Source organism: Kluyveromyces marxianus, chromosome 2 (assembly GCF_001417885.1).
Source record: "Kluyveromyces marxianus DMKU3-1042 DNA, complete genome, chromosome 2".
In the NCBI taxonomy this organism is placed as follows: Eukaryota; Fungi; Ascomycota; class Saccharomycetes; order Saccharomycetales; family Saccharomycetaceae; genus Kluyveromyces; species Kluyveromyces marxianus.
Genome location: NC_036026.1, coordinates 418527 through 444189, shown reverse-complemented (window position 1 = coordinate 444189; position 25663 = coordinate 418527). Strand labels below are relative to the sequence as shown.

At 40.2% G+C, this 25663-nt stretch overlaps 12 protein-coding genes and 1 non-coding gene across 13 annotated transcripts; 5 read left to right on the top strand and 8 right to left on the bottom strand.

The window, feature by feature from the left end:
- Window positions 1–222: 222 nt before the first annotated feature.
- Window positions 223–1038, top strand: ATG5 (Atg5p; the record flags this gene model as incomplete). Its single annotated transcript, XM_022822741.1, has 1 exon — window positions 223–1038. The coding sequence occupies one exon, from the start codon at window positions 223–225 to the stop codon at window positions 1036–1038; it is 816 nt and encodes a 271-aa protein (XP_022674532.1).
- A 39-nt stretch (window positions 1039–1077) lies between these two features.
- ABP140 (uncharacterized protein) lies at window positions 1078–3608 on the bottom strand (the record flags this gene model as incomplete). Its single annotated transcript, XM_022822740.1, has 3 exons — window positions 1078–2012; window positions 2128–2786; window positions 3187–3608. 3 exons carry the CDS (start codon window positions 3606–3608, stop codon window positions 1078–1080), a joined length of 2016 nt encoding a protein of 671 aa, XP_022674531.1.
- A 152-nt stretch (window positions 3609–3760) lies between these two features.
- ppr1 (acetyltransferase) lies at window positions 3761–4432 on the bottom strand (the record flags this gene model as incomplete). Its single annotated transcript, XM_022822739.1, has 1 exon — window positions 3761–4432. The coding sequence occupies one exon, from the start codon at window positions 4430–4432 to the stop codon at window positions 3761–3763; it is 672 nt and encodes a 223-aa protein (XP_022674530.1).
- A 317-nt stretch (window positions 4433–4749) lies between these two features.
- On the bottom strand, window positions 4750–5613 carry KLMA_20194 (UPF0613 protein PB24D3.06c; the record flags this gene model as incomplete). Its single annotated transcript, XM_022822738.1, has 1 exon — window positions 4750–5613. The coding sequence occupies one exon, from the start codon at window positions 5611–5613 to the stop codon at window positions 4750–4752; it is 864 nt and encodes a 287-aa protein (XP_022674529.1).
- Window positions 5614–6261: 648 nt separating this feature from the next.
- PXA1 (ATP-binding cassette long-chain fatty acid transporter PXA1) lies at window positions 6262–8796 on the top strand (the record flags this gene model as incomplete). Its single annotated transcript, XM_022822737.1, has 1 exon — window positions 6262–8796. The coding sequence occupies one exon, from the start codon at window positions 6262–6264 to the stop codon at window positions 8794–8796; it is 2535 nt and encodes an 844-aa protein (XP_022674528.1).
- A 198-nt stretch (window positions 8797–8994) lies between these two features.
- Window positions 8995–10329, bottom strand: NOP53 (Nop53p; the record flags this gene model as incomplete). Its single annotated transcript, XM_022822735.1, has 1 exon — window positions 8995–10329. One exon carries the CDS (start codon window positions 10327–10329, stop codon window positions 8995–8997), a length of 1335 nt encoding a protein of 444 aa, XP_022674527.1.
- Window positions 10330–10638: 309 nt separating this feature from the next.
- HPR1 (Hpr1p) lies at window positions 10639–12867 on the bottom strand (the record flags this gene model as incomplete). The annotated part of the gene is made up of 1 exon (XM_022822734.1): window positions 10639–12867. One exon carries the CDS (start codon window positions 12865–12867, stop codon window positions 10639–10641), a length of 2229 nt encoding a protein of 742 aa, XP_022674526.1.
- Window positions 12868–13356: 489 nt separating this feature from the next.
- On the top strand, window positions 13357–15069 carry AVL9 (Avl9p; the record flags this gene model as incomplete). The annotated part of the gene is made up of 1 exon (XM_022822733.1): window positions 13357–15069. The coding sequence occupies one exon, from the start codon at window positions 13357–13359 to the stop codon at window positions 15067–15069; it is 1713 nt and encodes a 570-aa protein (XP_022674525.1).
- Window positions 15070–15172: 103 nt separating this feature from the next.
- On the bottom strand, window positions 15173–16969 carry RGP1 (Rgp1p; the record flags this gene model as incomplete). Its single annotated transcript, XM_022822732.1, has 1 exon — window positions 15173–16969. One exon carries the CDS (start codon window positions 16967–16969, stop codon window positions 15173–15175), a length of 1797 nt encoding a protein of 598 aa, XP_022674524.1.
- A 413-nt stretch (window positions 16970–17382) lies between these two features.
- KLMA_R209 lies at window positions 17383–17472 on the bottom strand. Its single transcript is given in 2 exon segments — window positions 17383–17420; window positions 17438–17472. It is a non-coding gene; the product is annotated as a tRNA-Gly (tRNA).
- A 325-nt stretch (window positions 17473–17797) lies between these two features.
- On the top strand, window positions 17798–18217 carry SLM4 (Slm4p; the record flags this gene model as incomplete). The annotated part of the gene is made up of 1 exon (XM_022822731.1): window positions 17798–18217. One exon carries the CDS (start codon window positions 17798–17800, stop codon window positions 18215–18217), a length of 420 nt encoding a protein of 139 aa, XP_022674523.1.
- Window positions 18218–18591: 374 nt separating this feature from the next.
- DBF4 (protein serine/threonine kinase activating protein DBF4) lies at window positions 18592–20544 on the top strand (the record flags this gene model as incomplete). Its single annotated transcript, XM_022822730.1, has 1 exon — window positions 18592–20544. One exon carries the CDS (start codon window positions 18592–18594, stop codon window positions 20542–20544), a length of 1953 nt encoding a protein of 650 aa, XP_022674522.1.
- A 1452-nt stretch (window positions 20545–21996) lies between these two features.
- Window positions 21997–23214, bottom strand: KLMA_20186 (uncharacterized protein; the record flags this gene model as incomplete). The annotated part of the gene is made up of 1 exon (XM_022822729.1): window positions 21997–23214. One exon carries the CDS (start codon window positions 23212–23214, stop codon window positions 21997–21999), a length of 1218 nt encoding a protein of 405 aa, XP_022674521.1.
- Window positions 23215–25663: the final 2449 nt, after the last annotated feature.

Here is a 25663-nt window from a genome sequence, read left to right as displayed (position 1 = left end):
ACTTGAACCTTTATTGTCTAGCTTATTCGTTGACCAAGTGAGTTATCATTTCCTTGTCATTATCTACTTTACCTCATCGCATCTCTTTGGGATAAAGCTTTTAAATAGAAAGAAACTTCGGATAAAGTATACCAAAAAGCTTGTTACATGACTATAGACATGAATGAAAAGCTATGACTGGACATAGTATACGTCGATTGAAGACAATCAATCGTTGCTATCATGGAAGAATTGCGCGAGCGCGTTTGGAATGGTACTATTAATGTGGAGGTGGTAGTTTCTGATGCTATAGTGGTACCGAATACAACATTGGCGGACAAAAGTTGTCATATAGTCATGTTAAGGGACGCATATTTGGGATTTTACCTTCCGACAGTTGTACGAAAGCTGGCGGATACTATAAAAGTTCCATATGAAAGCGATTATAGGAATTGGTGGTTTGAATACAATGGCGAAGGTGTACCTTGGGAGTACCCTTGCGGCGTTCTTTTTGACCTGTTAAACAAGAAGAGGAAAAAGCAAGGCAATGAGCTAGATGACACGAGCCTCCAGATGTGGGAGTTACAACTTTGTCATGGGGACAAGTACCCACGGGGGATATTACCTTTGGTGGATGGACATAGCCAAATAAAGGATTACTGGAGACACCAGTGGAAACAAGCTTGTTTTATTTTAAACGGTTCTGCAAAGAGAATAATGTCCTTATCTATTCCAGACTTTGAGAATTTCTGGGTTAGTATACTATCAAGAAATAGATCTGACTTCATGGCAGTCAGAAGTAAACTGTTTAGCATGAATAAGGCTAAGTCTTTACCTGTGCGTGTTTGGACTTCAAATTATGCTGTACTCCAGCCTACTGTACCGGTTACAGACAAGGAGTTAAGCGTAGCGGAACTATTAGATAGCATCAAGTTGAGCAGTGATGGCGTAAAAAGTGTCATAATACAAGGGATTGATGTGTCTATTGAAGATAACATCTTTGAGTTGTATGATATATTTGCAAGTATTGATGGGTTTTTATATCTAGTTACAAAATGATTTAGATTCTATCTATATGCTTAAACTCAATAGACAACCCTAGCTAGAGTTTTCCTTGACCTCGAGCTCTGGAACTTTAAACACAGCTTGTAGCCATACACGGTACATTTTTAGTTGTCTCTTACGATTTACTAATAGTCTTCTATCTGTTCCGATTTGATCTTCAACAAAATATTTTTTGGTGAATATTTCACGTAGTTCTTGTTCTGTGAAGAAGTAGACTCTGGTACCATCTCCTCTTACATAGAAATTATCATCCAAAAGTCTGTTCTTCTTGAATCGTACCTGAGCCAAGTCGTAACGACCATAATCACGGAAGAGGATCTGACCGCCTGGTTTCATGATTTTATGAAGGTTATCCATTGCAGTCTCCCATTGTTCAGGAGACAAGGCACTGAATACAAAAATCATTACTGCAATATCAACAGAGTGTGGTTCTATGCCATCAGGTAGTTGGCCTTCTGTATTAGCAAGATCCCACACAGTTGCGTGACCGTATTTTGGATTGAACTGTTCGGATTCTTTCACTAATTCTACGGCTCTTGGAGCAAAATCAGCAGCCACAATCTTTAACTGTTCATTTTCATTCTCATTTAGGATTGGGAAGAAAGTGTTACCTGCCCCGCAACCAATTTCGAATATTGTTTTAGGACCAGCATCCGGTTTTGTAGCTTCATATAAGGATGGGAATTCGACCTGTAGCCATTTTCTATCCTTGAAGAAGTTTTCTCTATTATTCTTGTAGAATATGTCCCAGTAACGAGAAGGGTTACTGTTATATAGGTTTTTGTCGAATTCGGGTACCGGATTCTCATACTGCTTTTGGATTTTCTCTTCTGCAGCTTTAATTTGTTCTTCGCCCCATTCGACGTTATCCCAAGCATTGTGATTCCATACTTCTTCATCATCTTTTAAGACACGCTTCCCGAAATCGAAGGGGCTATCACGGCCTAGTCTTGTATCTCTTGCATCGACTAGTTCGAAAGATGAGGTTGAACTTACATCTGGGGTAAATTCAGGTATATTATTTAGAGAGCTTGTTTCAGTCTCTTGTTCTTCAGTGGTAGAGTTAGTCTTGCCTAAGAGAACTGTCAGCGGATGCAGAAGGTTGTTCCGATTCTGCATTTGCTGACTTCTTCTTCTTCTTGTTCTTCTTCTTCTTATTTTTTTTCTTGCTGGAAGTTGATGGTTCGTGTTCTTCAGTTGCTTCCTCAGATGGTTCTTCAGTTGCTTCTTCAGTTGCATCTTCAGATGGTTCTTCGGCTGCTTCTTCGGTTGTTTCTTCAGATGGTTCTTCAGTAGTTTCTTCAGATGGCTTTTCCTCAGTTGCTTCTTCGCTTGATTTTTCCTCAGTAGTTTCCTCAACTGGTTCTTCAGTTTGTTCCTCCTTAACTGGTTCTTCAGTTTGTTCTTCCTCAACTGGTTCTTCAGTTTGTTCTTCCTCAACTGGTTCTTCAGTTTGTTCTTCCTTAACTGCTTCCTCTTCAGTTGGTTCCTCCTTAACTGGTTCCTCCTCAGTTGGTTCCTCCTTAACTGGTTCCTCCCTAACTGGTTCCTCCGTAACTGGTTCCTCTTCGGCAGTTTCCTCTGGAGTCACTGGTTCATCTTTGGGCTCCTCTGGTGCAGCTACTGGCTCTGGATCAGCTTCCTTCTTGAGCTCCACCTTTGGTTGAGCAGGTTCTGGCGACCCTTCAACAGGATCCTTCGCGATACTCTCAAACTTCTTGATTAGGTCTGCAACACCCATCCTCACTCTTGTCTTTCACAATGTTTCTAGCCTTCAAAACACCTCAGAAACACCTATAATTGTATCACAATCACTTCCCATTGTACTACAGCTATAGTCTTCAATGATGATCTCTTTAAGCTTTTTCGTCGAAAAATTTTATGCCATGTCAAAACTGTAAATAAAGGATTCGCCAAATAATATAATAGAAGGGTCCTAATTCGCAGAACGAAAATGTGTTGAAACATGATACGTTTGGAGGGTGTAGTGTCGCATTCTCGAACCTGTGTTGTCTTGAATACTTAAATTACGTCATTTAGAGTGCTCAATCTCTTGTAGTCTATGTTACTTAGCAATTCTCTCTCATATGAAGAAGTATGGATATCAGATAATCTTGGTCGTGCGATATGGAAACAACATACTTTGTTCTCTCTAGGTATTTATTCCAGTAGTTTTTAGTTTCGTCATTGAGGAAAGAGTCTTTGTCCAAGTGTAGCTCTGGTTTCCCGTCTGGTGTATTTGTCTTATACAGCAGTTTAGTATATATTTGGATTGCCGGAGGTTTCCCGAAACCTGCGGGTAGTGTCTTTAGTAGAGCCTCTTTGATGGCCCATATGCCAGCGATGTAGATGACTTGGCTTTTGAGCGGTTCGTACTGTTGCAAGCGGTTGAAGTGGCTAATTTCGTTCTGGTGCATGAATTTGGTAAGTACACGGTTCAATCTTGGCGATGCCCTGTATTTGAGCAAAAGCCGTTCGATTCTGGGCAAGTATACGATATCTGTGCCTGCCGATATCACGTTTGTGTTTTTGAACACAAGTTGTGGTACTTTTAAGCCACTCATTGCGTTTGGTTTGAGCTGGCTGATGGTGGCTGTCATCTCTAGTAGAAATAAATAGTTGATTTGATTGTAAAATATGGGCCATTCATTTATATGAGTCTGGATTGTAAATGCGTGTGTATATTATACCATATATATATATATATATAAGGGCTTCAAGACAAGTCCTCGAACAGTTCGGGTTCCACATTTGTGAGATCTTTCCCGAACATGATTGCATCTACAGGCTCGTCGAATCCCTTCAACACTGCGACCTTTGGAATATATCCAATTCTGGAAAACTTGAGCTTATCCCAGATCTTCCAGCTGGCCACGTTGGTCACAAATACAAGATTAAACACCGAGTACTTATACCCCAACAGAGGCGCCCATTTGAGGTAAACCTGGCCAAGTCTGTATCCCACTTTTTTGCCCCGGAAAACAGGGTTGACCAAAAACCCTGCATTACAGTTATGAGAACAACGGCCAGCGTAGTTGGGCTTGATGTAGAATGTTCCAAGAACTAATTCTTCCCAGTTATTCCAGCTTGGATCAATGCTCTTTTGAGTGGTGTCAAGCAGAACTACAGTCGCAGAATGGAACCAATAGTCAACAAATTGCTCCCTTGTCAGAGGGCCTACTTGCGGGTACGTTTGGCCCGCATCGAGCTCTTTGTTGAATAAGCTGTATAGGAAGTCGACCAGCGATTCCGGGACTTCTTCTGGCGAGAGCACTGCAAATGCAGTGACTACTTTGTCTGAATCTTTCAAGTGAAACTGCAAAGGCTCAATTTTATCAACAATGGGCTTGCTAAAAACAGCACCATTTCTCAAGTTAGCAGTAGACATTTCTCAATAACACTTCTTGTTGGGTAGGGAAGTAGATGGTAGTGGCCCGAAACAGGAACAGGAACAGAACTTACTCACTCACTCACTGACTGATTCGGCTCTTTTATCGGTAGTTAAAAAAACAAAAGGCTTACAACCGGCATTTGCCCTTTTTTATATAGATATACCTGCCTTATTCGAGCAAGGTTCTTTTCCGATTGGTTTTGTTGGTTTGTCATCAGTCAGTTAGCTGCAATGTTGCTATGTAGTTACGACTCTAATTACACATATGACACATACAGATCAAGAGTTACAAAAAATTCCGAGGAATTAGTGCGCTATAAAGAGAATTCCTGGATAAACGCAGCAACCATTTTGTAGAGGTGTTTCTGCGATTCAGCCTGCGCAACGTTATGCGATGCACCTCTGATAAGCCCGGAGTTCTTCGACCATCTTTTAGGGTCCGAAGCAGCCTCCCATCTGCCCAACAATTTCTCACGGTCGACATTCTCGGGCGTGAACTCGTCCTTCTCGGACAACGCAACGAGAAATGGCTCTTGCACTACGCCAAACGTCGTCTTCAACACGTCGTCGGAAATATCCGACGAAAAGAAGTCGTCGTCCCCGCCAGGCAAAACCAACGAACACCATCTGTACGCAGTAATAGGTGTCCCAAATATAACCTTGCGGTGCTCCTCTGACACTAGCTCGTCGCCCTTGCCAGCCTTCACCAACGCCAATGCCTCCTCGTTCAACTTCTGCAACGAGGTCTCAGGAAACTGGCTGCAAATAAACTCTCTATCGGACACCGCAGCCTGCAACACACCACCCTCAATTTTACCAGGATGGTTCGTCAAGTAGTGTAGAGTATTTTGCGAACCAGTCGAATGGCCCATCAACAAAATCGTCTCTCTCCCATCGCTTCTTAGGTAATCCACCAACTGGTCGATCTCCGAGTCATCACGTTTCAAAGATCCCGTCCCAAATCCAAGATAACTACTCGAGAACTGAATTTGCACCACTGAAAATCCCAATGGCTCCAATGTTTTCGCCAATCCCTGCACATAGGGCACAGTCAAGAGCCCATCGGTCAAGCCACCAACAAATATCAACACTTTGGACTTGCCAACTGGTTCAAACTCAAAAGCAACACGGCTTTTCGAATACAAGTGAAGCACACCAGGCACCTTTTTGCCAGACATATCTAAAGCTTCCAGATTGATTGATTGATTGATCAGCAAGCCAGCCAGCAATAATCCCTCTCCAATTATGGCTCACCCTCCAACCATATGCATCTATCTTACTGAATGCCCTTTTTTCCTTTTATCAGTATATCTATCTATATTATCTCTAGCTGCTGCATTTTAAAGGTGCGATGAGCTGAAGATAAAAATACTTTAAGTGTGGCTCGAGACTTGGATATAAAAAAAGGGACAGCACAATGTTTCCCGGTTCGAACCCTGGAGGATACGATACTCCTCACGTGACCGCTTCCCCGCATTCATTTGGATGAATCATTTTATTTATTTACTGATCTTTTTTTTCTCCGTGATCTCTTAACTCCGATTCTCCGAGAAACTTAGTTTAAGACCCTAATGTTACGTTACGTCAGCCGCATCGTAAGGCTCTCCTCTCTCCTCTCCGCTCATGGAAAGAATGTGTCAAATGAAATGACCAGTAAGTAACAAACCGTACAAAATAAATGCGGTTGGAGAGTGAAACAGGGGTATTGGCTCAGGCTATAAAAGACATGTTTGTTTTAATGAATCGATCTTTTCCAAGTGGACTGGCGCACAGCTAAGATAAAAGGACAATAATATAATAAGGCATCATCAATATCATCGATAAAAATGACAGATATTTCGGTGCGCACTAAGGTGTTGAAGCTGCTGGTGCAGCTTCATTACCAGTTCTTGAAGTTAGATCTTAGAAAGGTTCAGTTGAAAGGGTACGTTCCGGCTTTGTTGCGACATTGCTGGACGCTATTACGTAGTGCTGATGTATCAGACTCCAGGAATCGCGGGTTCAAACGGCACGCACGGTTTGTGATATGGGCGTTTGCTGCTATATGCGGGGGTTCCGGGATATCGCTGGCAATTGCAGTGAATAGAGTGATCAAGATTTGTACGCGGAGAAGGACGCGGAATTTGGTTAGTTCCAGCGCCAAGAACCAGAATCTGCAGAATGGGACGCGGGAGTTGTATATAAAGGAGGATGGAGGGAAGGAGAAGAAAGTGTTGGTTGTGCCGACGGATAGTGATCAATACGAGCACGATAGATATCTTTTCAAGAATTTGGGGAACAACGTGGAGTCGCAGTTGTTCAGCTCGAAGTTCTTGCAGCAGTTGAACGTTCTTTCTCCAATTTTGATACCCAAGTTCTTGCACAAGAACAGTTTGTTGTTGGCATCGCAGATATTCTTTCTCATTTTGAGGACGTGGTTGTCGTTGATGGTGGCTCGGTTGGACGGTCAAATAGTCAAGGATATTATTTCTAGAAGACCGAAGAGGTTTGCGTATGATATGACGTGCTGGTTGCTAATCGCGTTTCCAGCCTCGTATACGAACAGTGCGATCAAATATATTCAGCGGAAACTAAGCTTGAATTTCAGATTACGGTTGACAAGGTACATCCACGATATGTATCTTGATAAACGGTTGGTTTTCTACAAGACGTCCTTTGATCACGAAGCAACAAATTCGATAATTCGCAACATTGATAATTCGATCACAAATGACGTCCAGAAGTTCTGTGACGCTATCACGAATGTTTTCGCCAACATCGCCAAACCTATGATAGATTTGATCTTCTTCTCGATATTTTTGAGAGACTCTTTGGGAACGTTAGGTGTGGCCGGTATCTTTTTCAACTACTTTTCGACGGGGTATATTCTCAGGAAATACTCGCCGCCATTGGGCAAGTTTGTAAGCCTAAAGTCGAAGTCAGAAGGTGACTATTACAATTACAATTTGAATATGATTAATAACAGCGAGGAAATTGCATTTTACCAGGGTACTGAGGTTGAGCACTCTAAAGTAAACGAATTGTACGATAAATTGATGGACCACATGTTACTTGTAGATCGTTCGAAAGTGGAGTATAATATTGTAGAAGACTATATCTTGAAATACACTTGGTCAGCTTGGGGTTACGCATTTGCATCTATTCCAATAGTAATTCAAACGTGGGCCTCTGATGCTGTGAATGAATCTGGCAATATGAAAGAGTTCATCATGAACAAAAGACTAATGCTATCCCTTGCAGACGCCGGAACAAGGTTAATGCATTCCATCAAAGATATCTCACAACTAACCGGGTATACGAATCGGATATTTACTTTGCTAAAAGTCCTTCATAGAGTGCATGACAGTAACTTTGATTACGGTGTTTTGCATGATGGTGAAGAACCATCGGCGGCAGAACTAAATTCTATAATTGGCAATGGTGTCACCAAGTCATCGCCCGCCATTAGAGGTACTGTACAACATGACTTTGGGGGAATCAGGTTTGAAAATATTGATATCATTGTACCGTCTTCGAAGGGTGTCAACGGTTCTTTGCTAGTTAAGAGTTTGACTTTCCAAATACCGCAGGAAATCGCCCCAGAACCAGCATCCTCAAAACAAATTTCCTTGACCAATATACGTGATCCCTTTGATGCCTCCAAATTGATTAATCAAAGAGGTATGGGGAGTAGTTTATTGATTTTGGGCCCTAATAGCTGTGGGAAAAGCTCGATTGAAAGAATATTGACCGAAATTTGGCCAATATACAATAAAAATGGTCTACTATCAGTTCCACCAGCTCATGACTTGTTTTGCGTTCCTCAAAGGCCATATTTTACTCAAGGAAGCACTTTTAGAGATCAAATAATATATCCTATGTCTTATGAAGAGTTCTACGAAAAAGGGTTCAAAGACAGTTATTTAAAACAGATTTTGAGAGAGGTTAGATTGGATTACTTGCTAAAGAGAGATCGAGGTTTGAACTACTTTGATGCAGTCACTGATTGGAAAGATATATTGAGTGGTGGTGAAAAACAAAGGGTTAATTTTGCAAGGATAATGTTTCACCGGCCAAGATTTGTGGTTTTAGATGAAGCGACAAATGCAATCAGCACTGACATGGAAGATCATCTTTTTACCATGTTAAAGAGGTATAGGTTTAATTTCATATCCATCTCACAGAGGCCTTCATTGATTAAATATCATGATTATTTGTTGGAATTAACCTCTGGTACCAACTGGAACTTGCAAACCTTAGGTTCTGATGAAGCCATTCTCACAATTGAGCATGAAATTGACTCCATCCAACAAAAGTTGTCCAATGTGAAAAGTTCGGAGAAGCAAAGGGATGAAATACAAAGAAAGTTGAATATGATGTAACTTAAAGCTGCGCGGAATGGCTTTCAGATATACATATGTAAATGATTTTACGACTTTAATAATTTTGATACAATATATTAGTACTAATGATGATTAATTCGTCTATAAGAAAATTATCAAAAGAAGCCGCAGGTTTCTATTATATTACTGTACAGATGTTCTATCGAAGTGAATATACTATGCAATGAGATGACATAACTATTTGAAATCTTTGTAGGTCCATTTTTCCGTAATCTTTTGCTTGTATCTTCTTCCCTTTCTAACTGGGACACGAGTTTCGACCTTACCGGAACTTTGCAAAGACCTAACAGCATCATATAGAAGGTTTCCTTCTGGTTTGAGCTTTCTCAAAGAGTCGGAAAGTTCATCAGAAAATTTAACTTCCAAGTTATCCTCCATGACAGAATGCTTAGTACCAAGTTTATGCTTTTTGTTCTTCCTTACCTTGTTTGAAGTAGTTGTAGATTTAGCAAGCTTTTCTTCGACCTCTTTTTCGATATCTGTCAACTTCTCTAGCTCTTTTACCTTTTCCTTTAGTTTCTTGATCTCATTCTGTAGTTTGACCTTTTCCTCATGTCTCTTTTGTTTGTTTCTTTGATACTTTGTCTTCTTCTTGTTTTTGGTAGCAGGGTTTAGAGATAAAGTTGATGGATCTGCTCCTTCGGACACAGATGCATCTTCACTTTCAGATTCGCTTTCTTCATCGGATTCGGAATCCTCTTCCTCCTTATCATCCGCAGTTTCCATCAAATGTTGGATTCTTTGTCTGTAGTTTTCAAGAGCAATTCTCCTTTGTTCATTCTTGTACTCACTTTCATACTCAGTACTAATAAGGGACTCCCATTCTTCTTTGCTTGGATTGTATGATTTACCGGCGTGTGGAATAGTTTCACGTTCCTTAACTAAAACAGTCGAATGTTTGATAGTTGGTGGTGCTACCTTGGCGACGGACCATCCAGTTGTAGACTGCGTCAGTAATTCTTTAGGAACCTTCTCCATATTTTCAGGGTTAACTTTGAGTTTCAAACCTGAAGGAACAACAATCTCATCTTTAGGTTCACCACCCCATAGGTCAAAAGTATCGGACTTCACAAGTCCTTCCTTGGCAACTCTAGCTTTTAATTTACTTTCACCAAGTTTTTTACCTGCAAGAGCCAATAATCTGTCTAATTCCTTCCTGGAAACACCCTGAACCTTGTCTTGTTTTTTATTCGCAACCTTGGCAGAAGTTAGAGCAGGGACCTTGGACTTAGTCTTGATGGACTCTAAGATTTCTGTAGACTTTAATACCTTCTTGATCTGCTTCCGTTTGATTAACTTTTGCTTCAAAACCTGGTCACCATCAGTATCGACAGCAAAAAGAGCATCATCAGACACTTCTGTTAAAGTTTGCTTACCATGGGTGGTTTCAAGCTCGTGCTTCTCCTCTAGCTTCTTCTCAACATCACTAATGTCGATGTTCTTTCTCCAGGCTTTCTTACCTTTACGAGATGACTGCTTGTATTGAGCTGGTCTATTCTTACTTTCCACCATCTTGACTTCCTGGATATTCCTAAGTTATTAATTCTAGATGTTAAGAATCAATAGTCGGCACAAGTTGTTGTAGGAATTCTCACTTTCACCACTTTAACATTCAATACACTTTTGTTGGCTACCTAACTCATCGCTTCAACTAAGCTCATCGCATCTATTGCAGGTTTTTTCATCTTCCAAGAAGAAGAAGAAAAAAAAAAAAAAAAATGAAAAAGAAATCCATGTGACCGGGTAAGTGGTAATAGAACCAAATGCTCTTTTATATTGTATATACATATAAAGTGTAGTCGAATAGAGTTTATTTTATTGCTAAGCAGCTGCTTCTGGTGCTTCTGAGTTTTCTACAGCATCGGAATTGTCTGTAGTTTCTGGAACTTTTGTAGGTTCAGCACCATCTGTTGCAACTTCTGGAGTCTCTGGAGACGTCTCCGGATTGATCTTTCTCTTTTTTGGGGAAGAATCTTCCTGAGACTCTGAGGGTTCTCCTTCTAGCTCTCTCTTAGGAGCGTCGGTCTTGTTTTCTGTTCCTGTATCGGCGCTAGAGGTATTCTCTGTTTTAGAGCTTTCTAGTGCTTCTCTTTGGCTTTTAATCTTGGCCTCTAGTAAGTCTCTTCTCTTCTGTTCGATATCTTTGAAATATTGTTCAGCTTCAGCAACAGCTTGAGTGTGTATGTTCTTCTTCTTTTGAGCTCTGTTTGCCAAAATTTCTTTCTTGGATTCAATATCTTTCGTTACCAAAGTCTCGTCGGCAAACCCGTTCAAAGTAGTCTTTTCGCTTACCTTGTTAAATTCAAACAAATATTCTGACCTCAACGATCTTAAAGCCTGCCATTGTTTTACGTTTACACTATCGTTGTTTTCTAGTTCTGAGTTCTCCTTATATCCACTAACGATAGATTTGTATAATTCTGATGGATTTTTACCGTTGGACTCCGAGAACTTCTTGGCCAATTCAAGGCCTGAAGGAACCTTCCATAAACTATCGAGCTTTTTATTTCCAAGCTTTATCCAGCCGAATTTCTTAAAAGAGTCATTTATCACTGGTTTGCTTAAAGCAGCAGACGACCAATGTATATCCTTCATATCTGCATAGTCACCCACCTTCTGCTTTAGGGTTTCTACTTCATTGTTGACTATACTCTTCAACAACTCATAGAATGGTGTATCATTGGTTTGGTAGAATGTAAGGATTCTATGCTTCTTTGCTGATAAAAATTTTAACGGTTTCTCGTTCTTATTCAGGGTATTATCACCATATTCCACTCGCATCTTGGTAGAATGAGTTGTCACTGTCTGGTTGAAAATCTTGCCACAGTAATGAGCTAGAGTGGAATCCGAAATAATCTCATGGAACAACGAGACTGTCAAGAATATTTGAATGATGACTAGTTTCCGGAAATACCCATATTCAAATGCTTCAATTCTGTCCTGGAAGGCCTTTAGGTCGAATAAGTCGAGCTCCAACGGTAAGAGTTGGATCACATTCTCATTCTTTTCGGCAACTGAGTTGAAGTACTTCCAGAACTCTATCTTAGATTCTGATATAGAATCTCTTGAATCCTTGATTTTGCCAAAGTCCCCATTGATGAAATTCAATGAGTAGTATTCTTTCCCATTTACAGCCGCTTGTTGTTTGGCATTTTTTTCCTTCTTGTTTTTCACCATTTTGTAGAAATCAGATTCAAACGATAGTACTTCATCCAAAAACCTATGAAGAATGGGCTCAATGCTCAATTTATCTCTAGGATGCGAGAAGACCCAGTGTAACGGATGTAAAAACCAATCGTCGCAGATACTTACCCAATCGGAAAGAATCGTCGCAGAACTACCCAAAGCAGGTAAATGTGGAGCCCAAAAAGACTCTGGGTAGTCTTCCATTATTTTAGCTCTTTTATTAATGTTACAATTATCGTTTATTGGGATTACTTGCGAGATCCACCATAGCAATCTATGGACAAGATCAAAGTGGGCTGGAGTTAAGAATAGCGAATGTGAATTTAGGTTTTTCAAAAGCGTATCGATACTGAAGAAAAGTTTGGCCGCAGGAGGCCTAATTCCCATTTTCAAATTCGTTTCCCCTACTGGTACCGGCTCCTTAGATAACCCTTCCAAGTACCATGGGAGTCTTGAATTAAGATACAAGTAGAAATTCCCCAATTCATGTGGGAACGGTAGCGTCAGTATGCATGTAGCTGTTAAATCAAAAAAGAGACTAGCCCACATTTTGGATTCCGTTTCATCCTCACTTCTACATTTTAAATGGTAACAAAGGTCCAGCAACAAGCACACTTTCTGGACACTATTTTCTCCGGTCCCAGAAACCACATCACCCAATATTTTCTTCAATATCAACTCTTTCCTATTCAATGACGTCGCACCATCTTCCGAAAACTCGCCTGACAAAAGCTTTTCAGGAAACGAGTCTACTCCCAAAGGTATCGTCAATATATCATCATTTATGCTCAATTCTGGATTCTCAAACAGCGTAGCCTGCGTTTGGTCTATAATCTGAGCAATTGAAGCCTCTAAGTCATCCATTATGCACCTTTTGCCTTTGACTTTGGAATATGTATATCTCCTTTACTTGCTCAATTTCAAACTTTCTTGTTCCCAATTGACAGGTGCTAACAAACCTTGTATATATTATTTCCCGATGTGTCCTCGATTATCCTACACTATTGCATCCAATCCTGTAAATGCCTCTTACGCTCACTGTCTAATCTGCTTAGGTCTTAAGTTGGCATTGTTTAAAGCGTAGTTGATGCAGGTTTTGGAAAATCTAATGAAGGTGTGTGGGTTTATGATATCACGTGATTTCTTGTATATGTTTTTTTTTTTTTTCCTGCCTCAACTAAGCTAAGCAGAGTCTTAAAACACATTTAAGAGGATTCACCTATTAATATGCATGATTTTAGAGTGTTAAATGGACGAATGTAGGGATATAATACATTAGAAAGCCAATTGCTGGAACTTGAAAGTAGGTAAAAACACAAGAATTGTACTTTCTTGTCAGTGGCTTAAGAAGATATGAGTAAGGACGTTATTTTCGGGTGTGGTTTAGTTGATTTCCATCACACTCGAGGCCCTGAAGTTGAATATTGGTATGATGGGGGAAATACGGGGCTTAGCATAAACAATCTATGGGAGTATCTTCCGTTCCAAGCCTTGCCTGATGGGGCGCATTCATTTGAACAGAGTTTTACTTATTTCACACTGCTCTATGATGAAGTAAATCAGAAATGTTGTTCTAGTGTTGGGGATTCGCTGAAAAACGGTGCAGAGAGTGGACGTTATAGTACATTCTTTGCGATCAGCTGTTCCAAACAGATCCAGAGTGATGAGCTTTTAAATAAATCTAAGGATGTGGTGCGTTCTACGGTGCAAAAGTCTGTTGTTGTTGTATGTCGAAAGCCGATTGTAGGACAGATTAAAGATAAATTGGCTATCATAACTAATGCGCTCTTTTTGCAGAGAGACTTTAGCGACCGCACGATAATAGACACGTTATTTTCGAATTTGAATTCAATTGAGTATGATGATAATGATGAAAGTCACCTCTACATAGGCCTGAATCTACGGAAGATGATATACGACTTACGGAAAGATGTTCTAGTGATATTGAAAGCGATGCTTCTAGAAAAGCGAATTCTTTTTTACGGAAATGATGTTGAACAACTGTGTAATATCCAATTCTCATTCATCAGTTTGATTCCATGTCTACTCAGTAATATTCAGGATTGTGGGTCGCCTTTATTAGATACATACTCAAAAAACATCACTATGAAGAGTTCGTTCAAATCCAGCGATAGAATATCGGTATTACGCTTCTTGGGATTTCCGTTACAGATATTTACTAAAGGCGGGTTTTTTTCGCCTTATGTCCCCTTACAACAGATTAACGACCTTTCTTCATCAGTAACAAGGTGGTTCATAGCGGGTACTTCTAATACTTTGTTGCTGGAACAAAGCAAATCTCTTTGTGATGTGTTGGTTAATCTAGACGATTTTACCGTTCAAATCATGAATAAAAAAGATAAGGAACTACATCAAGCCCTTCAACTAAGCCATAGTGACAAGAAGTGGATGGATATTATCATACAGTCTGTAATAAAGAGTTGGAACCAAGATGATTGGTCTACCCCGAAGAATTCGTCATATGAAGGAAGCGAAGATTATATTCGTTGGCAATTTGAGGATTATCTTTCAGGTTTAGTGTTAACTGTGAAACTACTAGACTTTACTAAGAAACATAAAAATAATGCCCTTGTGCTCAAGACAGTGGATGATCTCGCAACCACTGAACAGACAATTAATCAGTATAACTCAACATGGGTTCGAGAATGGCAGCATACAAACAACTACAGAATATTCACAGACTATACAGATGACCGTTTGTTTGATGTGTTCGATAGCAGACATCCATATAGGGGATCGGATACTATGGCAATTGTGCAGCAACGTTTCAATAAACTTTTCCCAAGAAGGGAAAAGGGAGATGACAGGCATAAAGGGAGGAACCAAGATAACGAGAACATTAATAAATATAATGCGAAGGAGCATAATAAAGCCGCATGGTTCAAAAAAAAAGACAAGAAGGGTGTGAGCGGTGAAAATAACAGTAATATTATCACAGCTTCAGAAATGTCGACTATTAATGATTCAGTCGGTGCATCAAACCAAGCTGATAAGAGTTTATATTCTGATATGTCTGAAGAGTTGGTTGAAAACCCTTGGAAATAGGTACTACTTATAATGTTATAATTATTTTTTCTAATTTATTTGCAAGAACATATTTTACGTTTAACATCGACACACTTTGTAGATAACATTTCTCCGTATTCTTCTACCAACCAGCGAGTTGCTTTTCAGTTGGTAGTACATTAAGTGGGACATGGAAAACAAAATTATAGCCTTCTATATCTTTTTTGGCATGATATAACGTGCCTTTTTTGTCTTCATAAGTTTTGTCTAAGAAATACTCCTCTTTCTCGCTAGAGATTGGGATCATGACGAACTTAAATGTTAACATCCATTTCAATTGGAAAATATCTGTTTTGAACTGACTTGTAATCATAGTTGTTGGGGAGCACTGGGGCATAAGTTTCATGGATATTCTTTTACATTCATCGAAATTAGTTGCATGACTCTCATAAATCAGAGTTCCATTTGGTTTCTTCTTGGATACATTCTGTTCAGTGGAAAATTTCGGATTTATCAGCTCAAACGTTTCTATACATGCGGTTACTGCCGTTACCTTGAAGCTTGGGTCATTTTCTGGGCTTTCGAAATCTAAAGTAAGATCAATCTGGTCTATAATAGAGTAAACAGGTTTTGATAATTCCAAGTTACAAATGAATTTCTCGTTCATTTTTACCACATATTCTTTTTGTAGCGAATGTAACTGAGAGAGTAGTTTTGAATCAGGATCCTCTGTCAAAGATTCATGGTCGTGCTTGCCTTCGAAAAAAAATTGAGCCAAATTGACTCGAACGGAAGCTGGCTGTTCTTTCTCAAATTGATGTTCCAACAAAGAGTTCATTGCCAGTTCAGGATCTTCTTTTTCATCCCACTTGGATACTACTTCTTTGAATTTATTCTTCATTGACTCGATAGACGGACCAGAAGTCTTTCCAATCATTGATATACTTCTCCTTCTGATATCTTCTTCTATTTGAGTAGATTGCATAGTCCGCTTCCTGTTCTTAGTATACCTTACAGAGTTCCCCATATCTTGCACTTTCCCCGGGCTGCTAATAGTCAATTCCCTATTAAGAGGCATCTCGTACTGACAAATATTCTTATCGACGTAAGGATATATGGTTATTGGGAAGTTGAAAAAGTGTTGATGAGGAATTTCGTTTGGATCATTAATTGAAATACCCAATTGTGTGATATACGATATATTGAAATGGGCGGAATTGGTGTAGGATGGAGGTAGATCTTTTCTTAATCTTTCGGTATTGAATTTGAATACTCTAGTTTCACCTGGTTGTAACAGCAGTTCAGAGAATAGTAAAGTTTGAGGAATCAAAAGGAACGGAACCTTGATCCAGTCTTTCGTGTCGATTGTCTCGGTAGACATAAGGGGAGAGGCCTTTAACGATTCTTCGTCTAGATTAGTGTTGAAAAAGGAAGAAACGATGCTGGTAAGCGGATCATCTTCGCCACTTTGTGTGTTTTGGGAACCAATTCCTACCAGCTGGGGTCCTTTAGATCCTACAGAGAGCGAGTCCATATGTATTACATCATCATCCATAGAGCATTGTCCCACGATCTGCATAAAGCATGACATTAGATCTACAGCTTCGTGAAACTCCAATTTCTTTTTAAGACCATCAATCTGGGATTGAAGGGACTCATCTTTGAAACGTTCTTCCTGGTGGAACGTGTTCCAAAGAGTTTTCACCAACCATGGCTTTGATTCGTTGTCATTGTTCAAACTATCGATTAGTTCTCTCCTCTTTTGTTCCAAAGCATCGATCTTCTTCTTTATAGTTTCTCTCTGTTGCTCTGAGCCGAGATGTTTCAAGCGTATGAGCAAACATATTGGTTCGCCAGCGAAGTAAGGATTGGATTCGTGGATAATCTCTAGTTTGATATTACCTTCAATAATGGCTCGATCCCTCCTGTGAAGATGCATTGTGGGAAGATTTGGGGAGCAATGGTTTGGTAATAAAGAGTAAGGCACAGGCCAGAGTACTTATATCTGGTGGATCCAATTGTCTCAGTTGAAGTGGTGGTATTTGGGTCTATTCTACGTTGTTCCTGTCGCTGAAGGGAACATAAACAATTATTATCTGTGTATATATATATAATAACCATTTTGTTTAAACCCACAGTACAAGAGAAAGAAACAGAAGGGAGAGAAGAGAGGGGAAGAGAAGAGATGTATACAGGCTTAAAAGAGGGCACTGCAGCAGGGCACTGCAGCAGGGCACTGCAGCCAAAGCTAGTATAATAAGTAAGGGGAATGGATCGGTTTGAATAGTAATAGTATCAGTTAAGGAAGGAAGAGAAGGGGAAGAAAGAAAAAAAAAAGGTAGGCCGAATTTTCTTCCCCGCCAGGACTCGAACCTGGAATCTTCTGGTTGCAGAAGTAGCTAACATCGTAGCCAGACGCCGTGACCATTGGGCCACGAGGAATAAGAAAATAGGCACTTACTTTTGTTCGCCTACACGTCATACGCTCGTGCTCCAACCACGCTCAACTCGCTACCAAAATATTGTGCAACACCTTATAATATCACATTATGTTATATTATAATATAACATTATACATTTATATATACATGCATTTATATATACATGCAGAAAAAACCACATACATATATACATGCTTGAGAATACCATCAGGTCTCTTATCTGCATTCCGTGAGTCTGTCCATTAGGTAATAATACTAGCCTCCCCCCTCCCTACCACTCGGTAAGAAACAACCACACATAATATACTACAACTGGCGCGGGCACAATGTTGTTGAGTGAAAATATCAAAGGGCTCCTACAGGAAACGATAAAGGATGCGCCGTTGCTCGAGGGGAAAACCCCACCCATATATACATCCATGATAATAACAAATAGAGGAAGCATTCTATGGTACGTCAACAATAAGACCCCAGAAACGTATAACTCGTCAGTCACAAACCTCAAGATGATGGCCTTGTTGATCAAGGACAAATGGTGTGAGGACAAGGACAGTGTGCCTGCAGACACAATTCATCATTTTGAATTGGAAGACCTACACATTGCGCTTTCCAGGATCCCCGACAGCGACCTTCTTCTCGTGTACATTGCCGGAAACGAGTTTCCAAACGGACTATTGGGCCTCAAGCTGAAGTACTCGTTGGAGGCGTTCCGTGACTTGCATGGATACAGGCTTGCAGGGAACTAGACTGTGTGTTGTAATGTAGTATAAGTATAAGTATAAGTATAAGTATAAGTACAAGTACAAGTATATTAATATATCACGTGACCCTATAATATTACCCGCATTCGCGTATACGCTATATATGTATTTTTTTTTCGCGTTAAACCATCAACAGGCAGAAACCTCTAAAACATGAAGAAGCAGGAGTTAGTTAGTCCTTAAACTGTTAAATAACGTGAGATTGTTTATTTAAACAGGATAGAGAAGGCAGAGAGGTGGCGATATCAGAGCGACACTGGTCTGTAGGGTTACTCTTCGACTCTATCTATTTGTGTGGTGAAATTGGGAAATTCTGAAGTTAGATACAGAGGGATTTATAGTGATATACGCCAGACAGGATGGGAAAGAGCGGTAGATCACCATTGAAGGAAAACAATCCTAACACGATGGGAGCACATCTGAATAATCCGAAAAAGAGGTCACTTGATTTGTTGGAGCTAGAAGTGTCGAATAGACAGAAACAACGGACGTTAAGGACCATAGAGGGAGCGATTGCGCATCCGCCAAATGCGCTTTTGAAGACGATGCAAGGAGGCGCGACTGCTGGTGCATCTGCTGGTGGTACTTCTGTTGCGAATGCGCTTGGTGTTATTAGCACGGGTACGAAATTGAGTGCTCCTGGTGGTGTGGCGGCTTCTGTATCTGGGTCTGTGTCTGGGTCTGCATCCGCTGTTGAAAAGACTGGTAATGAACGTGGAGTTAACGGGACGAACACGAAAGCTCAAACGCAACGTCTAAGTAACAAGGAACTCATAGACTGGCAAAATAATTGGAGAAGGATAATGAAACGTGACACATATATATACTTTGACTGCTCGGAAACAGCAAACGATAACCGTAAAGATGTTTTGCGCCGATCGTTCTCTACACTGGGAGCTAAGATCAAACAGTTCTTCGACCATGAAGTGACAATTGTGATCACATCCAGAAAGATTACAAATTACTCGCATTTACCATCTACGGATATTCTAACAAGGGCGCACAAGCGCGGGTATATGAAGATATGGACGTTGGAAAAGGCAGCGCGGTTCTTGACAAACATGGATGTCGACTTGAAGGAAATGGAACGGGATAGCATCAATGGGAAAGGACTGCCGACTTCCAACTTGCTGAACCTCCTAGAGAATGAGAAGTTATTCGGTAGTAACGAACGAGACCCGAAAGCTAAGAGAGAAGATTTGCATTATTTTAAGCATCCGCATGTGTACCTGTATGATTTATCCCAGATTAACGCACCATTGATCACTTTGGAATGGAAACAGCAGGATATCAATTCAAACAGTAAGAAGCACATCTACCCAGTCATTTATCCTGGCTCTTTCGGTCGTTGTCCATTTCTGGGAGACGACACAACGGACGAATTGCAGCCACGTCGAATAATAAAGCGTTACAAGCGTGATAAGGCGAACGAATCGTATGCAATGAAGCTTAGACTCTTGTACCAAACAAGTGCTGAGCCAGCTGCATTGCCAACGGCAGATGTCGATGAGTTGGATTCGAACCCTGAAAACGACCGTGAACCAATTATTCTTCCATATCAAAACATCTACAATAATTCGACAACACAGTACAACAAACTGGTAAGCTCCATGGCTCGTTTCAAACAGCCAAAATTACCCAGGGGCGATACTTTTGACGATGATGAAATGCCATATGGTGCTGGTGCAGCTGCTGGTGGTGCAGGAGGATACAAGAACAAATTTCAGCAGGAAATTCGAGCAAGTGGTGTTCAATCGGTTGATGCAAATAGCAACGGTACTGCAACTACTGGAAATGGTCTTGAACCGGTGAAAGCCTCTAACTTGAACAAGGACCTTCTTTCTTTGAAGAGAATGGTCATTGAGCGTAAAACTCTTCTCAACACCAACACTAACGCTAACACCAATTCCAATTCCAATTCCAACTCTACGTCTACTGTTAATACAAATAACAAAGTCAATGGGAAAAACACAACAATCGTTGCTGAAACAAAAAGTAAATCTGTAAGCACAGGTGTACTTGCTAATGCCGCAGACGCATCTACGGCTGTCAGTAATGCTACTACTTCTGCTTCTACTAAGGCTACTTCCGCTAAGGCTACTTCTACTTCAGTAACACAACAAAGGGTGCACCAGCCCATAGGCAAGCAAAATCCTGGCTACTGCGAAAATTGTAAAGTGAAGTATGATTCGTTGGAAACTCATGTCAATACCGAAAGGCATACAAGCTTCGCAAATAAAGATTCGTATTTCGAAGGTGTAGATGCAATGATCCAATGTGTACGCCAGTTCAGAGACATCAATTCGGCCTAGCAACACACTGTACCACCTCACAGAACTCTCTATTTTCGCGTTACATTGCATTTCTATCCTACGAATTATCTATCACCCTCAATCAATCCGTTTCTGCACTAAAAATAACTAACTAATACAGTTTCCAGGGTTAAATCCACAGACCCGGCAGGGGTTTATTCAATTTCCCTATGTGCCCGACCACCATTGTGCCATGGGTGGAAAAGTTCCTGAGCTTTTTCCCTAGTACGAAAAAAATAATTACATGCGGCATCGCGTCCTCATCCTTGCATAGAAATTTCTTCTGCCAAGCACATATCATACAAAATAAAGAAATCTGGAATGTGGAAAAACTTCGTTTAAGGAACAGAGTCCTTCTGGAATCATCGGAAAATTACAACCAAATGTGTAGATCCAAACTTGCAGCAAATCCTCCTGTAAGCTTGGTTCTCTTTGTTTCTTTGGGTAGTCATATCACCTTTTCAAATGTAATAAATTATAGAATTGGAAAGAGCAACGTAGCTAGCTGGAATCCGTAAGTCTTAGGGCAAACAAAAAAAGTTAAAAAAGCACAGCCCAGCAAAGGCTCGGATTGTTTAATTCGTGCTATGTTTGTTAACGTCATAAGATGCGGATTTCACAAAGGCAGCTTTACTTTTTTTGCACTCCCGAGTTGGAAAATAAAAACAAAGAGTGACTTGTTTCCTGGATTTATGATACTAGTAACAGATATAGAAACCAATTTTTGAGATTTTCCATCCCCCACTTTAGCATCAGTTGATTATTTACTCTCATGTAGATCTTTTTTTTATAATTTTGTAACTCAGATAATGAGTTTGGTTTAGAAAATCTGATGTGTATTAGAGAAAAACAGATTTTGAAAGCGAAAGGGAGAATTGAGTTAGAATAGAGAGGAACTTAATGAGACGTACTTTTCGAGGACAAGAACATATACATTGATATATAAAATGCTGATATCATTATAGAAATGTCTGAACTTATTTATAAAATACAAGCTTTGCGCGGAGGACAGTAACCAGAGAGTGGGGAGGACAAATGGTAGTAGGAAACAAATAACGAGAGGTTGAGAAGGAAAGTGACAATAACAGTGACATGTACTGTTTGTAAAGTAGGAAAGGTAAACTTAAATCGAAATTTAGTTTGAGCTTTGAAAATGAAGTAGAAAGTAATAACAAGAATTAGGACATGAATCAAACTTCGTGCTCCATTCATCATCAGGAGCAACCAGTAGTAGAAAAATAGAAAAATAAAGTAAAGATAAAAGAGATGCAAAAAATGTAAAACTGTCATTACATGCAATTGCGCGCCAGTGACATTTCGAAATAAAACAGCAGAAGATGTCCCCGCATCATAATAGTGTACAAAGAGAGAAGAAGAAGAAAGGAAAGGAAAGGAAAGAAAAATATAATTTAATAAAATAATAAAGGAAAAAAGAAAGACCAACATAAATAATCAAAGTTTTCTTGCTTTATTCTTGTTCTGTACTTTAGCCTTTGGCTTTTTAGAATGTAATTTGTAGTGTCTCAGCATATTTGATTTTGCATTGAATTGCTTGGTGCAATTCTGGTACAAGCATTTGTAAGGTTTATCACCAGTATGAATGTTAATGTGTGTATTCAAAGACGATGGCCTGGCAAAGGCCTTGCCGCACTGTGAACATCTATACTTGACATTCGTAATTGGGCTCCCAGTAGCTAAGAGGGAACCAGAGGAAGTACTCGAAGAAACAGAAGACATGGAAACACTAGCATCGAACAGTGGATGTGAGCTTGAAACTGCAGAAGAGACGCTTGAGCCTGCCGATAGGTTCTGGTTGATACGATGAGGCACTGATTCGAGCATTGACATTGAAGGAGAGGCCATGTTAGAGGCTGCTTCTGTGCTAGACAATGAGTCTGTCCTGTCAACCGAGCTGTGATCCATGATCGAGTCAGTGATAGAGCCCGATATAGAGCCTACAACAGAGCCAGCTACAGATCCTGCGACAGAATCGGCTACGGAGCCCGAGATGGACTCTGAAGCCGAATCATTAGCCGAATCCACCATTGAATCATGGAGTCTAGTCTCCGGGACAGACGAAGGCCCTTGAGGTAGGCCAAAATAGTTCATTGGATTCTGGTGAAAGTGGTTTTGTTGTATTATGGCAGGAACAGAGGCCGGTCTGGGTCTAGGCACAGACACAGACGTACTGTTCCTCCATATGCTTCCAAATTCATTATCGTATGTAGATGCCCATACAGGGCCCATTGATGAATGACTGGTGCCAGCACCTGAAGATGAATGAGCGGTCATAATGTTTTCGTTAGTCTGCGTTGCCGGAACGGAATGACATTCAACAGGATTGTACTCTTCTAGCCATGATGGTCGGGCAAACGCTGCCGTAAACGACGTAAACTGGAAACTCGTTACTGGCTTGATCATTTTGTACATTTCCAGTGCCGGATTGGAGGCTGGCACCTCGATGTCGTTCATATTCGATGCCAAAAGATCCAGCTGGACATTTCCAGAAGATATATCTGCGCTTCCTGACGCGTCGGCGCCAGAATCTTCTCCTACATCGGCAACATTTCCACTCGTGTCTGCGCTAGGGCTAATGCTAGAGTTATCTTGAATTCTACTGGGAAGATCTTCGGCGCTCATTACAGTATCATCAAGTGCGTATGTCATCATAGTGTTTTTTTTGCGAAGCTAAGACAATGGAAATCTCGCGTACGGGGGTTTGTAAGGAAAGACAAAATTTGAAAGAAAAAAAAAAATCTGGAAGTAGAATAAAAGAACAAAAGCCGAAACCTAAAAGAGAAGAAAGTCTAGTGAGACAAAAAGAGAAATATACCTGTGTGTGTGTATGTGTCTTCTTGGAAGGAGGCTACGATATGCGGGTATTCTGAAGCTGAATCCAAAAAGTAAGGGAATAGTCAAAATAATAATAAAAAATAAAAATATAGTGTGTATTCGGAGTCTCCTCTAGTCAGTTTCTATTTCTATCTTTGGTGTGATGTGATTCGAATTGACTCTTTTTTTGTTATTATTATTATTTTTAATATTATTATCGTGATTATTTTTATTGATATTTTTTTATTATTATTATTATTGTTGTTGTTGTTGTTATTATTATTTTTTGTTATTGTTGTTGTTGCCGCTGCTAATATTATTATTGTCTGATAGGATGTGTAGCGTCAGATACTAATCAACAAAAAAAATTGGGAAAAAAAAAAGTATTAATATTATTATTATTATTGTTACCTGGAATCTCTGTTATAACTCTCAGACAAAAAGATCAACCATAGAAAAGCAAAGCAAAGCACCGACCTGACTCACCGACGCCGCCAAAAAAAGACAAAAAAAAAAGGAATAAACACTTCTTCCCGGGCGCTGTACCTCAATCAATTACCCTATTAATTGACAAACTAAAGCAGTACAGGTAAACACACACCGCATCCAAGTTTATATATGAGATGAGATGGGATGAGATGAGATGGGATGGGTTGGTATGGGATGGGATAAGAATAGACGAAAACGAGACGAAAACGAGACGAGACGAAACGAACCGAACCGAAATCTATGCTATCAAATAGAAGTTTATACCACCTCAAACTATGTAAAAGAATCCTCACGGGCACTGCGACAGATTATATGCAAAGGCACATAGGTAATCATTACAAAAATGCATAATACTACACACTAACAAGATGAGGGAGAGGAGGTTCGTACGCCCCGCGCTCGAGCTAACTGGCCGGGCATATAACGCTTCTCTGTGCAGAATGATGTAAATACTAGTCCAATATATAATTTCACAATTTTGGATGATGCCTGCATTCGAAAACCCAAAAAACGAAAATTACAATAGAAATAAAAATAAAATCTCAATAAAAAAAAAAAAAATTATAAAAAAAAAAAAAAAAATGAAGTGCATTATCTGAACAGAAATCTGCATGCAAGAAAAGAAAACCTAACGTCCGATATTGACGCAGAGCAAGGGATACGTATAGGCAAGAGGATCTAGGAAACGAACACATAAAAGAAAAATGACCGACGTTTGTTACCCGAAAAAGAAAAAAAGGAGAACCAAAATAAGTAAACACGTAAATAAGTAATGATATTCAGTGCGCGGAGAGATGAGCGTGGGGAGGGCGGCGGATAAGGATGATACCAGAAACGGGCGCAGCGCATGTAGACGTTCCAGAGCAGAAACGGCGGATTAAATGAAAATTCTATCAACATGGGGGGAGGAGGGTTGGTGCGTGCGAGTGTAGGCAGACATTTTTTGATTGGCTCTCACAATGTGCTTCTTTTTTTTTGTATATGTGTGTGTGTGTGATTTTTTCTTTCTTTCGGATCCTTTGCAGCAGCCAAGCTAGCTACGGGTTCAAGAAGAATAAAGAATAAAGAATAAAGAACGGAACCAGCGAAATGGAAACCGAGGGATGTCAAGTGGCTCCCATTCGGGAGCCATTCGGAAGCCATTCAGGAGCCATTCCAGAATCATTTGGAAGCCCTTTGGAAGCCCATCTGAAAGCTAAAGGCGAAAACGAAAACGAAACGAAAATAATACAAGGTATGGCACAAAACATACGTAAATAGAAATAGAACTATGCAAAATGTGTAGGGAGAATGGGATGGTTGGTTGCTACCACTGATCAAGGCAGATATTTGCTGTGCGCAAGCAAATTTAGAATTTCATTGTTGGCGATGCGGATCATGCAACAAGAGCTCTAGCCAGTCTCAATCTAGAAACAGCAAAAGTCACATCACATCACATATCTCATCTCACTCACTGGTTGCTAATGCGAACAAGCAAGAACTGAAGGAACTGTTTGGTTATTGTAGGCTTCAATGTTCTCATCAGCTAGCACGCCGGCATGAGAATATTACATTGGTTTAGGTTGCAATGGGGCAAAGACGAGGCACCCAGAAAAGGGGGAGCCCAGGCAAAAACCCTCTAGTACTACTGCTTCTAGTACTACTTACTGCTCATACAGCAGCCGGATTGTATACGAGAGTAAGTAATAACCTGCTTAGCGCAAGACGGTTCTTTCTTTGGTGAACGAACGATCGATCGTCCTCTGTCGCATTTGTTTCTAGGTTTGGATGGGACTGCCTTACCCAACTGCATTTTATG